This window comes from Erithacus rubecula (genome assembly GCF_903797595.1).
Source record: "Erithacus rubecula genome assembly, chromosome: 16".
NCBI classification, from domain to species: Eukaryota; Metazoa; Chordata; class Aves; order Passeriformes; family Muscicapidae; genus Erithacus; species Erithacus rubecula.
The window spans coordinates 13,459,408-13,472,232 of record NC_136668.1 but is presented as its reverse complement, the minus strand read 5'-3'; the positions used below and the strand labels follow the sequence as shown (position 1 = coordinate 13,472,232).

The following is a 12,825-nucleotide window of genomic DNA, read 5'->3' as shown; positions in this document are numbered from 1 at the left end:
CAGCCCGTGTCCCCATCCCCGTCTCCACCTTCCCGGTGGCATCTCCGCAGGTTCTCCCCCTCGCACAGATCCGGGCTCTGCCGCAGGCATTTCTCTGGAGGGTTTTTTCCTTGCTGCAGAGGCTGGAGAAGGCGCTGGGGCAGCAAATGTGTGAGCCCAGGGTTAGAGGAGCCTGGTGTGTGCTGAGGGGTTGTACAAAGCCCGGGGCTGGACACAGTTGTGGTGGAAATAGAAACTAAAGGTAAGCCAGAGAAATGTTAGTGGCAATGTCAGGTTAATAGCTGGACTCGAGTTTAGAGGTATTTTCCAGCCTTTTGGGCTGAACAATATATGAAGGATATCAAGTTGTTAAGGACCATCCAAAGGAGGACCACAAAGATTGAGAAAGGTCTGGAGGAGAAGCCATGTGAAGTACAACTGAGATCACTTGGTTTCTTCAGGCTAAAGAGGAATCTCCATCAGCTCCCCCTCCCAGGACAGCCAAAGCCTCCCTTGCTGATTCTGGTGAATGTGACAGAGTCTGTGGCACATCAGTTTTGCCTTCATCCCCATCCTCCTCTGCTGACCTCCCTTGTTTTGCCTTCATCCCCATCCTCCTCTGCCTCCCCTTCCTGCATTTGTGCTCAGTTTTGGCTGTGTGTACACTATTGCTGATAGAAAAGTCCTTTCATTGCCATTAGCCACGTTCTGCTGTAGGTCAACAGAGATAAGTAAAACCAATAGTGAAACAAAAGCTTTGCTTCAGCAAGCCCACATTTATATGTAGAAAGGGTCCCTGTCATAAGGCAATATAAAGATATAAGACTTGCAGGATCTGAACATGTCTGAAAAATTGCCTTTTTTTTCCCCCCATAAAATAAATTGCCTGTTACTACAGCAATTGCCCTTAGATCATCAGGCTGCAGCATTGCTAATACCTCATGACTCCTTCATTCAGTGCCTGATCCTATCTCCCAGCAACTGTTTTCTCCAGCAAATGTAATGCTCAAGTGCTTTGTGAGTCATTTGATTTTAATCAAGTCTGTTCATCCATCACAGTCCTGTGGGTCACTGCCTGGGAGAGACTGTGCCAGCCAAATCCCACGTCCTCCCCTTCATTACAGGGCACTTGATAATCAATCCAAATCATATGGCAGCAGGTTTTGAAGTAGGAAATGAAACGGGCTAATTTATCAATGTTCTGGGAGCAACTTCTGCTGCTGTTATTTATTATGCACAAAAGGGACAAGACCCTGGGCAAGACAGTGATGGTGGAATTTGGCCTCTGCTTAGTAAATTTACTGGCTGATGCTGGTTAGGAGCAATTCATGCAATGTGTGAATACAGGGCTGGTTGTAGAATACCAGTGTGATGGTGAAGTGGGAGAAGTATTTGCTGTGTGTGCAGTGCTGACTGCCTGTGCTGGTGGGGGAATTCATATCCCCTGTCCCCTCACAGGCTGCTCTGCCTGTTCATTCTGGTCCTTGGAAACTCTCCCCTTTGCTGGACTTTTTCCAACTCCCTGCACATAGCTGGGGAGGACTAATTGTGGTCTGGTTGTTGGCAGTTAAACTGTGTCCAAAACAATTTCCAAGCTTTTTCAGATGGGTGTTGTTGACATCTGTGCCCACTGTGCACAGAGGTGTGAAGTAGGCAGCTAATTTTTATGGAAAAGATCCAGGGTTAAAATAATCCTTTTGGTCATGGTGCAGCTTCACACTTTATTGCCACAGCATGGTGCAGGCAAAAAGAAAAAGGCACTTTGGACCACATCTTTGCCTTCCCCTGTCAGCTTGATTTCCTAAAGGAAAAATGTGACCACATGCACATGTGTTTCATCCCCAAAGATAAATCTGAGTCTGTGGGCCACTTCTGCCAGATTTGACAAGGGGTGATGGCTCCAAATGAAGCCATTCTAAGTTCTGGGAAGAGAGACATGATGAGCACAAGGTCCCCAAAGGAGGGGACACTGCAGTGTGAGCTGGCTCTATCAGACACTGGGGAAGGAGAATGCCTGGGTGACACCACTGAGGGAGGAGCTTCAGTCAGATTCTGAAATCAGCCATGGGTACAAGTGTGTCACGTATCTCCTTTCCGGCACAGGGACTGTGGGGGGTGCAGTCTGTAAAATCACGAAGTGCAGGAGTTGCAGCTGATGGATTTAGCCAGGCTGTGTGCAGCAATATGGGAGTGAAGAGCAGGGTTGGCCTGGAGCCTTCTGTGCTTAGTCAAGGGCAAGTTGAGACTGATAACAATAAAGCAGGGATGCATCCAATGCCTCTTTTATTGCTTCATATCCTCATTTTAATGGGAAGGCTGTAATTAAGGGAATTTAGCTCCAAGCTATGACCTCACGGGTTGATACTCACATCAGATGCTGCCTTAAAAATAACTCATCAGAAATCAGGGAGTCTTCCTCAGCAGCTCATCTTTTAACAATGCAGTTCCTCCTGAAATACTGGCTTCCAGGACAAAACCTTGACTGGAATCCAGGGGGCAGAACAAGGCTGCTTTGCATGCAAATAACCTCTCCAGCAACATCAAAAGGTTGTTCTTTCTCCTGCTCTCCTCTACTCATCTCTTCTGTTCTGGAAAAAGTGATGGAAAACTACTGAGTACCAATTGTCCTCTGTTAAAAATAATGGTGAAGTATCCTGCTAACAGGTGATGGAAACTTTTGCCTTTTGATGTCTGCTAGGCATGGTTTCTGTGGGAAGTTTTCTGAACAGCTTTGTAACACTCTGCTCTGGCTTTGTATCATTTTAGAGCTCCAAGGAGCTTTTTGCTGCTTCAAAGAGAGGGTGAACCCTTTTTCTGGCAATGATTTTATAAGATAGGGGTTAAGGGAATTGCCTGGTGTTGGATGATTGCAGCACTACATGAAAGGATGCCCAAAGCTTGAAAGATTGAACTTTGATGTGCAGGCAGCTTTTAGCTCTATCTCAAGGTAACCCTGTGTGCAGTGGCTGCCATTTGGTGCCACCAGAGTTTAGACAGCACCAGCACAGCCAAATCCCAAGCCTGCCACACTCCTGATGGGTTCCAACCTTGCAATCCTGCCCTCCCCATGCCAGTGCAGGCACCTGTGGGTCTGTGCTGAGCTGCTGAGTGATCCAGGGTCAGGGGGCCATAAAATATCCCAGCTCCTTTCTCCCAGGGTCGTTAAACACTTTATCCAGGTCACTGTGGCCCCACAAAGCCACATGCTGGCAGAGCAGGAGGGGTGGGCTGGTGATGGACAGCAGTGGGTGAGGTGACACCTAATCAGCAGATCGTTTGTTTGCAGATTTCTTATCTGGGGGCGTTTGCATCAGAACTCTAAATCAAGCAAAGCTACATGTGAAAGGCACTCCTGACTTGCAGGTCACAGAAAGGGTAATTTTGTTAAGCTGTTGAAATAATAAAATAATCATTAATGAACTGATCTCTGCATTGGTGAAGTGACTTTCATCTGGAGATGGAAACATGTTTAGGAGCACTAGGAAGGAGAAGGATGGGGGCTTGTATCTTTGATACTGCTCCCTTAGGGCTGGTTGTTCAAAATTCAGAGCCTTGGACCCTGACAGCCAAAGCAAGAATTGCTTCTGGCTTCAGTGAGACCATGTGAGCTCTCAGCACTTCATAGGGCTGGTGTGAGAACTGAGGTGTCCATGGCACAGCAGCTAAAATTAGTTAAAAAAATTGAAAAAGAAAGAAAGGAGGAAGGGAAAAAAAAGAGAGAAATTTTGATGGAAGAAAGGGTAAAACTCAAACAACCTGCCCAGTATTAAGGCTGATGCAGGAAGAAAATCCTGCTCTCCTCTCTGCCATTCCCTGTACCAGAACCATGTTGAAATCAGTAAACATTGGGCAACTTTGAACAATCAAACAGTCCTGCACAGCAGGATGTCACCCAGAGCTGCAGCAGAGCCTCAGAGCACATGGGAAAGATCAACAGAGCTGCCTGGTCATGGTGTAAAGTTCATTCCCAATTTCTTGTGAAGAATCATTGCATTTCTGCTCCTCTTAAGCCAGGGAGTTGTTCCCATGAGGAAACCTTGGGAAGGTGTGGAAGGGAACACCAGTGACAGTGTTTGGGCTGGAGCTGATGAGCACAGGAGTCCCACTCCCATAGATCCATCCCAGTTGTTTCTCCCCAAATCCTCAGCTCCCAGAAAATCTTTTCTTCTTGGTTCCCACTTCTCTTCTGCAGTCAATACTCCTTGAGTGCTTTCAACACAAAACTAAGAATGGTCTCAAATGGAAACTTGGGAAAATAATAGCAAGGAGAATCTCCTGGATTAAAAAAAGGCTCCTGTGGAGTTGACAAGGCTGCAGTAATGAGAGGAAATTAGCTCCTCAGTTTAGATTTGAGTAGAACCTATCAAGTTCTATTAAGAATGATTATATGATTTTTCCTCCCCTGACCCTCTTATACTAAAACAAATTTTAAAACTTCTGTTGTGCAAGGAAGTTCTTCTCAAAAATCTTTAACTTTTTGATAGGAAAATATGCCTGGTTTGGTGTTGGCCACAAAGCCTTGCATTTATCTCCTTTGATTTTTACAACAGCTTGACATTTTTATCAAATTAGCTTTTTTTTGTGTAGGGTAAAATTGAAACTTCTCCCCAAATAACAGTTATCACAATGATGATGACACCACAAAGTAAATTCTGCCCATTTCATGAATGAGCCCAATTTTTATTTCTCTTCATCACAAAAGTCATCCCACATTTGTTGTACACATTGTTGGTTGCTGTGTTACGGGACATATCACCAGGTATCAGATGCTTTACTCTTGCAGAAGCACTTCTAATGGAGATGGAAGCTTCTGTTGGCTGAATTTTAGAACAACAGCAAAAAAATAATAATACAAAACAAAAATATCATCTTCAGCTGCATAGCAAATATGGATCAAAAATTTAACACTGTATCAGATCACAAGCGTAAATATACCTCACCATAAATAAAATTCATTGTACAAAATAACTCAAGCAGCTTTTCATATAAATATGGTACATTTGACAACAGTTTTTCAGAATATTTTCTTGGTTTTTTTACACCTTCAATTCTTTTCTCTTGTTCTCCAATACACATGAACCTACTGGACTGGAGTAATGCAGGAGGAAAAGGACTAATGTTGTTCAGTGTTGCTAAGTGCTGTCAGAGTTTAAAAGGAAAACCACTGAAGTGCTGAACTTGATCTAGTTTGCTTCCCCTTTCTATTGTAGCATTGCAAGTCAAGTGTAGCATCATCCCAGAAAAGCATGTGCACTGCCAAGAGTCACATTTTATAATGGCAGAGCCAGAGGGAACATTAAAATAACCCAGTCTGACTTCATTCCTGACACAGGCCATCCTTCCTCCCCCTGTAATTCCTGCATGGAGCCAACAACTTTTCTTTGGAGCAGACATTGCAAGGGGTGGCTGGGGAGTTTGCAGGATACTTCAGCATAAGCAGGAAAATACAGGTAAAAAAGTAAATCCATTGTCAGTGGACTTGGGAGGATTCAGACAGGGGTCAACATTTCCCTAAGAAAACACGACTAGGAATCTGCAGATTGTGAAAGAATAAAAAATACAGGACTGAAGCACATCTGCAAGGCAGACTCCCAGACTTGGCAGTGTGGGGAATATGCCTGACCTGGCAATCTGTCACTATTCAGCCCTACTCTTACCAATTTGCTCCCAATTCCATTAACAATTAAGACATTTTAAAAAACACGTGAGGAAAAAAGAAATCCATTTTCATGGAGTTGTTTGAAGACCTAAGCCTGGACCTTTCTCATACACAGACAAGGAGGGTGAGAAAACTGAAGCTAAGGAATATCTTAACCCTTGAGATAATCAAAGGACAGTAACATCAAATCTCAGAAATTAAGACTGTGATTATTTCTAGCTGATACCTCATACTACTTGAGCAACAAGGCAAAAGACCTGCACACACTCTACAGTCAAAACACTTCACATTTTGTTCATGCACTTTGACATTTTGCTCAAGACATTTAATGCCTTGGAATCTGGAGGGATTTTACATTTTTGCTAGCAAATCTGAGGGCAACAAATAGATTTCAACTACCTGTTCTTTCAAGTATAGACTGTACAACTTTCCAGTGCAACTGTATTTTGGATTTCAGGAAATTATGGCAAAACTACAAAAGAAAAGAATACAAAGAGATTTACAGATTATTAGGTGAAATATCTCATGGCTCACTCCAGACCTAAACTGATGAAAACAGGGATTTTAATTCACCTTACTATACCCCATTTTGTCTAGGTACCATTTGGTACAGTTCATCCTTTTGTGGCAATTTCTTGTTCATGCTGGTTTCCAAGAAGATTCCAGCATTCCATAGCTTGTCAGATGTAGTAGTACATTTAATTTGTGCTGTGCCTAGAGGTGGCTCTGAAAGCCAGACAGGGACTTGTGCCAACTATTCAGCAAGACTTTCATACCAAAATAACAAGCACTTACTATGTAGGTCAGGAAAAATAGGATCTTGGTTGGATCTATCTTCCTCACATCTTGTTTTCCACAAAAAAAAATAAAGTGCTTGATTCTTCTCTTCCTTTTAAAAATATATATCTCTAGATACCCTCACTCCAGTAGTGTAGAATGCTGGAACATGATGGAATGGCAGAAATTATATTCTCAGTGGAAGAATAAGTAGAGAGCAAGCCCCAGGTGCTCTCCTTCTGCTCTTCCTCATGACATGGAGGAAAGAACTTGCCTTGCTGGGCTGGGTCCTTCCCTGCCACTCCAAGATTTCAGCCAGACTTCCTGAGATTTCATTTTACTTTCAGGTTACTGTGCTGCACAATTTCCTCCCTGCAGCTGAAAATGTCTGTCTCAGCAATTAAAGGAAACTCAAGGTGTGAAAATGTCCAGCACTTGTCACATGTGGGGTATTTATTGATTATCAAGGGAGGTGATGAGAGTCTGGGAGCACAAAAAACACACCAAGATTTCCTCTTGCCAGCAATAGTTTGCTGGCTGTTCTTTCCTAAGACAAAAACTCCAGCTGGGATATGTCTACTAATTAATTATATGTTCCCTCTGAGAGAATAAGTGCCCAGGCTCTGCCTTTTTAACATCTGTAACAGCATGCAGGTTACAAGGCATGATGAAATGCATGGAAAAAATATCTATTATCACATCTGGATACATCAATTTTTGCTGTGGCCAGGCTAGAGCTGAGGAAACACTGCCAGTGGTGAGGCTGGCATCATTTCCTCTTGGAGCACATGGTCTGATCTCCTTTCACATCAAGCACAAGCTTTTGTATCACTGCAATGACATTACTGAGGGGAAGCAGGTTAGATCAGGAGTTATGAAATCCTCCTTGAAGTTCCACCTGAATTTGTTCTCCCTGTCCAGGGATCTTAGATTAGCTGAGTGGGAAAAGGAAAGACTCCAATGTTCTCTCTGAACATCTCTGAATCTGGAAAATTCTGGGTATTTTTTAAAGCTTATCCTATATTTTATCTTTTCTAAACAATCACATAATTTAGGGGAGATGGGAAGTTTCCTAAGCCCTGCTGGTAGTCACCATTCTCTGGAGAAAGGTATTTGTTTGCTGTGCCATTAGGAATTTGTCTAAACCAAGGGAAAACAGCATCCCAGGACAGACACAGATAACACACCCTGGCTGCCACCCTTGGCTGAAGAAAAAAGATCCCATGTATTCAAGGTAACTACACCTGCATCCTGTCAGCACCAGTGATTATTTCCACCCAAATTAATATGCTTGAGAGCACATTCACATGAATGCAGCCTCTTCTGTAGTCCACAGGAAATCTGGTTTAGTCCATGGAAGATGTGTCTTCAGGGGAGAACCTCTGCCTTGAAATAAGTGGATGTCCCATAGCATGGAAAAAGCCAGGCTGTATTCTCTTTCCCCAGCTCTCTGAAGTGCTGAGGAGTTATCTGATGACTGCATCATTGCTATTCTCAAGCCCACATGCCAAATCTTCCCCTACAACTGCTGGAAAGGCCAAGGACACAGCAGAGAGCACAGAGCTCAGCCCAGCCTGGGTCAGGCATCCATCCACCACCAGCCTGGCAGGGCTCCTCTGCACCCAGCACTCCATCCTTGGGCATTGCCATGGGAGACATCCTGCCTTCATCCCTTCTTCCCCTCCAAGAGTGGCTCAGGGGCCTGTTTCAGCCCTCCTGCTCCGTGGCTGGTGGCACATGTCACGGGGGTGTGGATTTGTCCCAGTGGGAGCGGGTTTCCAGTGCCAGTGTGGAAATCTCCCACCCAGGCTGCAGTGTGGCTTCAGAGCGATGTGTGGACTGGGTGAATCACAGGGAAAACTGGACCACTTCATGGAAGAAAAGCACATTTTGCCCTCCCACCCCCACCCCCCCTCAAGTCTGAAAGCTACGAGTAAAACCGACCACAGGGATGGCACAGAGGAGCATGCACTCAAACAGGGCTGAGGAGAACGTGTGTCCTGCTGTGGAGAGGCACACCCAGCCTCACTCCAGCAAGTTCTTCCCTCCCAGCTGCTCTGGCTCAGCCCCTGCTCCCTTCCCAGCCCCGCAGGCTCTGTGTCACACTAGCAGGTGGTGGCCAGCGACTGGTGGATGGGGGGCTGGAAGCAGCGCACGTGCTCCACCGTGGAACTGTCTGTTTCCACCGACTTCATGTACTTGTTCAGGATGGCAAAGATCTCGTTGTTCAGGATCTGGTACTTCCTGATCCTGTCGGCCATCTTCTTCAAGGGCTGGAGGGATGGTGAGGGAGAGAAACAGCACGTGAAGGGTCTTGTGTCACCTGAGCAGCCAGGAGCCAGCAGAACCTGTGCCCTGCTGCTGCAAAGCTCTGCTAAGGCAAAGCAGCTCTAACACGTGTTCCTGTTCCACTTAGCACCTCGCAGGGACTGGGGACTCGCTTCATTATTGGGTTTGATGACTCAAGACAGAGCATTAACAGGATCAGTGAGTGGTCCTAAGTTAACCATTCCAAAGTCTAGGCTCCCAACTGCTTATTGATAAAGCCACCGAGATCACGGGATGGTTGCTGGAAATACTGGCACCTCAAGTCCAGCTTCCCAACCCCAGGAAGAAGGGAAAAGCTTTGGGAGAAAAAAGATTTGATTTTCAAGCCAATTAAAACCTTGGCTTCTCTGCTGAGATTGCAGATGGAAACCTTACAGCAAGGGCATCCAGTAGGAGTAAGATTAACACCAGGCTTTGTTGTACTTAATGAGTTTGGACAAAGCAGGAGAAAAAACAGAAAGAAGTGTGCTGGCTTGGGTCCTTTGGGACCTCACCCTTCAACTTACCACGTTTTTTATGATTTCATCCTTCCCATCCTGCCTCTGCACCTTCAGCAGGTGGTAGCAGAAGTCAAAGAGGTCAAAGCGCCGCTGCTGTCCGAGGAGGACAATGATAGAGCATCCTGCCCAGTTCAGACCATCTCCAAAGCACTGCCTGGAGGGAGGGAGGAACAGGGTGATGGGTGGGGAGAGAGGACAGCATAGTCAGGCAAGAGAGGTACCATGGCACCAGGAATTTTATTTGGTGAATTCCTAGGGAAATCGGGTTCAGTCCTGCTCCTAGAAAGTGACTGCACACCTAGAGAAAATGAACTCAGAAGGAGATAATACAGAATTACACTCAGGCCAGGCTGTGAAGGGTGACCCACAGGGTAAGATGGGTGAGGACCTAGTGCTGGGTTGTTGGCCAATCTACCCAGCAAGCAGACAGATGTTGGCCTGTCACTTTGGACATGCTCTGTCCTCCAGCTGCTCCAACACAAAGCTGAGCACAACAAAACCCTTTCACCAAGGACCCACACTCCCCCTCCACCTGCACAGAGGCTCTCCCTGCACGGGGGGTCAGCCAGCCCGTGAGCAGCAGCGGCAGGGCGGGCTGGGGACACTCACTCTGCTGTGAACTCGTTGGTGCCCACGGGGATGCAGTAGACGAACTGCATGGCGCTCCAGAGGCGGTGGAACTCCACGCACTCGTCCACGTGCATGACGCCGTTGGTGGGGGGCGGCCCCCGCCAGATGGGGTCCTGCAGGTAGCTGCGGATGCGCGTCAGGATCACCTCGAACATGGAGAGCCCGCAGCACAGCCGCTCCTTGGTCAGCAGGTCCCCCTCGCGGGCGATGGCGATTTGCTGGGGACAGGGACAGCCGGGGGGCACAGTGAGGACGGACCCGCGCTCCCCGCGCTCAGCGCCGCCGGCCGCGCCCCAGCTTACCTCTGCCTGCTCCCGTGGCACCTCTGCCTAGACTGCAATACAGGATGGGACCAAAGGATGTACTCTATGTATTCACCATCTGCTAAAACCAGGTGGGGCAGTGTTCCTTATCTCCATGGGAGATATCCTCTGCTAATGGGCCATCTGTTCAAACCATCTTAGTCTTTCCCACAACCCATCCTTCCTCCAGGAGATATCTCCTGTTAATGGGCCATTCAGTCCCAGTGCATGACTGATAAAATTACATCATCCCATGGGAGATGCTCCACCCAGGGGAGGAGCCAAGCCTTTCCTACCTAGATAAGAAATTAAATTTGAAACACCAAAGCAGCCTTTTTTCCACTGGATTCCAGAGGAAATTTGACCTTTCCACATCATCACTGGACCTTCAAGGGAAAACTGTACCTTCTCCAGGAGCACTGCTCCAGCTGAACCTCACCTGCCACTGCAGGAGGACGCAGCCACCATTGAATGGGACTGCTACCAGCACCCTGACTGACTGACGGGTGTCATGTTGTATTCTGACTCTGTCAGTGTTTTGGGATTGTTCTTTGTAATACTGTATTTCTATTTTAATTTTCCTAGTAAAGAACTGTTATTCCTATTTCCCATATCTTTCCCTGAGAGCCCCTTAATTCCAAAATTATAATAATTTGGAGGGAGGGGGTTTACATTGTCCATTTGTCCAAGACACATTCCTGCCTTTCTTAGCAGACACCTGTCCTTCAAACCAGGACAACTTCCCACCAGAGAATACTCATCGCTCCAACAGGAGGCTTAGTGCTGTGCTCTGCTTTTTTCATATCTTTTGAAGTAATTATGTACATCACCAGAACTGAAGGCAAAGCTCTGACCAGAAATACTGATCCTTAATTCTGCTAGCATGCTGATCTGCCTTGTTAGTGCTACTCAGCATTTCATTCATGATTTTCATTTCATGGGTTTCATCTCATGAATTCTGCAGATTATGAAGATAAAACAAGAGAGAACAGGGACATTTTGCTTCCAGGACATCGCCATCATCTCTTCAAAATGCAGATAGCCTATGGCTTTCTTGATTTCTTTTGTAGTTAGGTTTAAAAGCTCTGAGGAAGATGAGAAGCCACTGCAAACTTGATACTGAAAAAGCTATGGTTTATAACAAAGCCAAATAATTTTTTCCTGGATGTGAAAGCTTTGCAGGTGTGGATAATTACTGTGATATCCCTGCTCAGATTTAGATATACAAATCTGGAATAACTCCACGGATGAAGTTATTTTGGCTTTAACACTAGAGGAAAATTAAAAGAGAATTAACTTCGTTTCAGCATTGCTCCCCAAGAGGAAAAAAAAAATGGGGGATTTAAAACAAGAAAGCAGGGCTTCCCCCAAGCTCACTGAGTGATGCAAGTGTGGGGGTCTCTCACTGCCCTGGTATCCTCTCAGCTGTGCCATTTCCTGCTGTTCCAGTGACTTCTCTTTGCAATGCTGCCAAAAATCACTCATGGCATGGGAGCTGAGTGCTGTCAGAGCTGTGCCCATTGCTGTGGGAGGCTCTGGCTCTGCCATGCTCACCTCACAGTGGAGTGGCTGCACAGCAGAGCCTTTCACCCCTCCAACCACTCTGGAACAGGCACATAGATCAAATGTGACATTGACTGAGACCCTGCCTACCCCAGAGCACTTCCTGGAGCTAGCTTTAAGCAGTTTTTAAGCATTTGCTCCATTTCCAGCTGCCCTGCAAATGCCTGTAAAAATGTTATCCCAATCAGTCACAATGGGGACTCGCAGCAGCTGGGATAAAGGGCAGGCACATGTCCTGGCCAGACACTAAGAACATGAATTATGCTTGGTTTCCTTGGGTCATCTTCAATCCACTCTGAAAAATGCATGAATGTGCCTGCACATCCCCTTTCCTGATTATCAACTTATGCTGGCAGTAACCTCAAGCATTTTTAGTTTGGCTGCTCTTGAAATTAGAAATGCTTAAATTCTTGCTTGTGCCATTAATTTCAAGGAAGTTCTGGGGAGCTCAGATCAATTAGTGTTCAACTAATAGCAAATACCAAGGGAAAGCTGTCATCATGTGCAGAGGCCACATTTAGTCTGGGATCTGATTTGTTAAAAGCAGGAATTTCCATGGCACACACCTGCATGTGTTTGCTTGGCAAGTCAAGGTTTATTTTATCCAGCTTTTTAGCTGCAGGCTGTACACTGTCCCTCTCCTCACCTGCTCCAAGCTCTTATGGGCACAGATCTGCACACACTGGTCTATTGTGGCAAAATGAGGGCACAGTAGAAACAGAACCATTTCAAATATAAATTGGGTGTTAGCATTACTATTTGCTAAAACATGGTGATAAAAGGGATACTTTAGAGAACAAACCTCTTCAGTGATCTTAGTACACGACTTCTGAAGAAATCTGAATTTAGAAAGGGATGCATCTGGCTTTCAGTGTAGGTAGTGCCACTCAGTTATGCACATCCACAGACAGAATTTGGTTCTAAAATTCATCACAGCAAGACCAGTCTTTGATAGAGGACTACCATCCTAGAGTAGATATCTTAACATGGGCAAAGCAGGTGGGGAATTATTGGCCCTGTGTTCAGAGCTGCCCCACAGTCTGGGTCCCACTGATTTCTAAGATCAGGAGAGGAAAGATGCTCTCAA

General features: G+C 45.9%; 2 protein-coding genes across 7 annotated transcripts in view; one reads left to right on the top strand and one right to left on the bottom strand.

Moving 5' to 3' along the window:
• Window positions 1–12,825, top strand: part of MED7 (mediator complex subunit 7) — a 145,810-nt gene that overhangs the window by 54,230 nt on the left and 78,755 nt on the right. The window lies entirely within an intron of this gene.
• The window catches only part of CYFIP2 (cytoplasmic FMR1 interacting protein 2), a 49,091-nt gene continuing 40,891 nt past the window's right edge, over window positions 4,626–12,825 (bottom strand). For all 6 annotated transcript variants that reach the window (XM_079319702.1, XM_079319704.1, XM_079319703.1 and 3 more), the window contains exons 29-31: window positions 9,853–10,091; window positions 9,250–9,397; window positions 4,626–8,688 (exon numbers count right to left, since the gene is read on the bottom strand). In XM_079319702.1, the coding sequence (XP_079175828.1) occupies window positions 8,521–8,688; window positions 9,250–9,397; window positions 9,853–10,091 (555 nt within the window). In that variant the 3' untranslated portion in view covers window positions 4,626–8,520. The remainder of the gene's footprint in view (window positions 8,689–9,249; window positions 9,398–9,852; window positions 10,092–12,825) is intronic.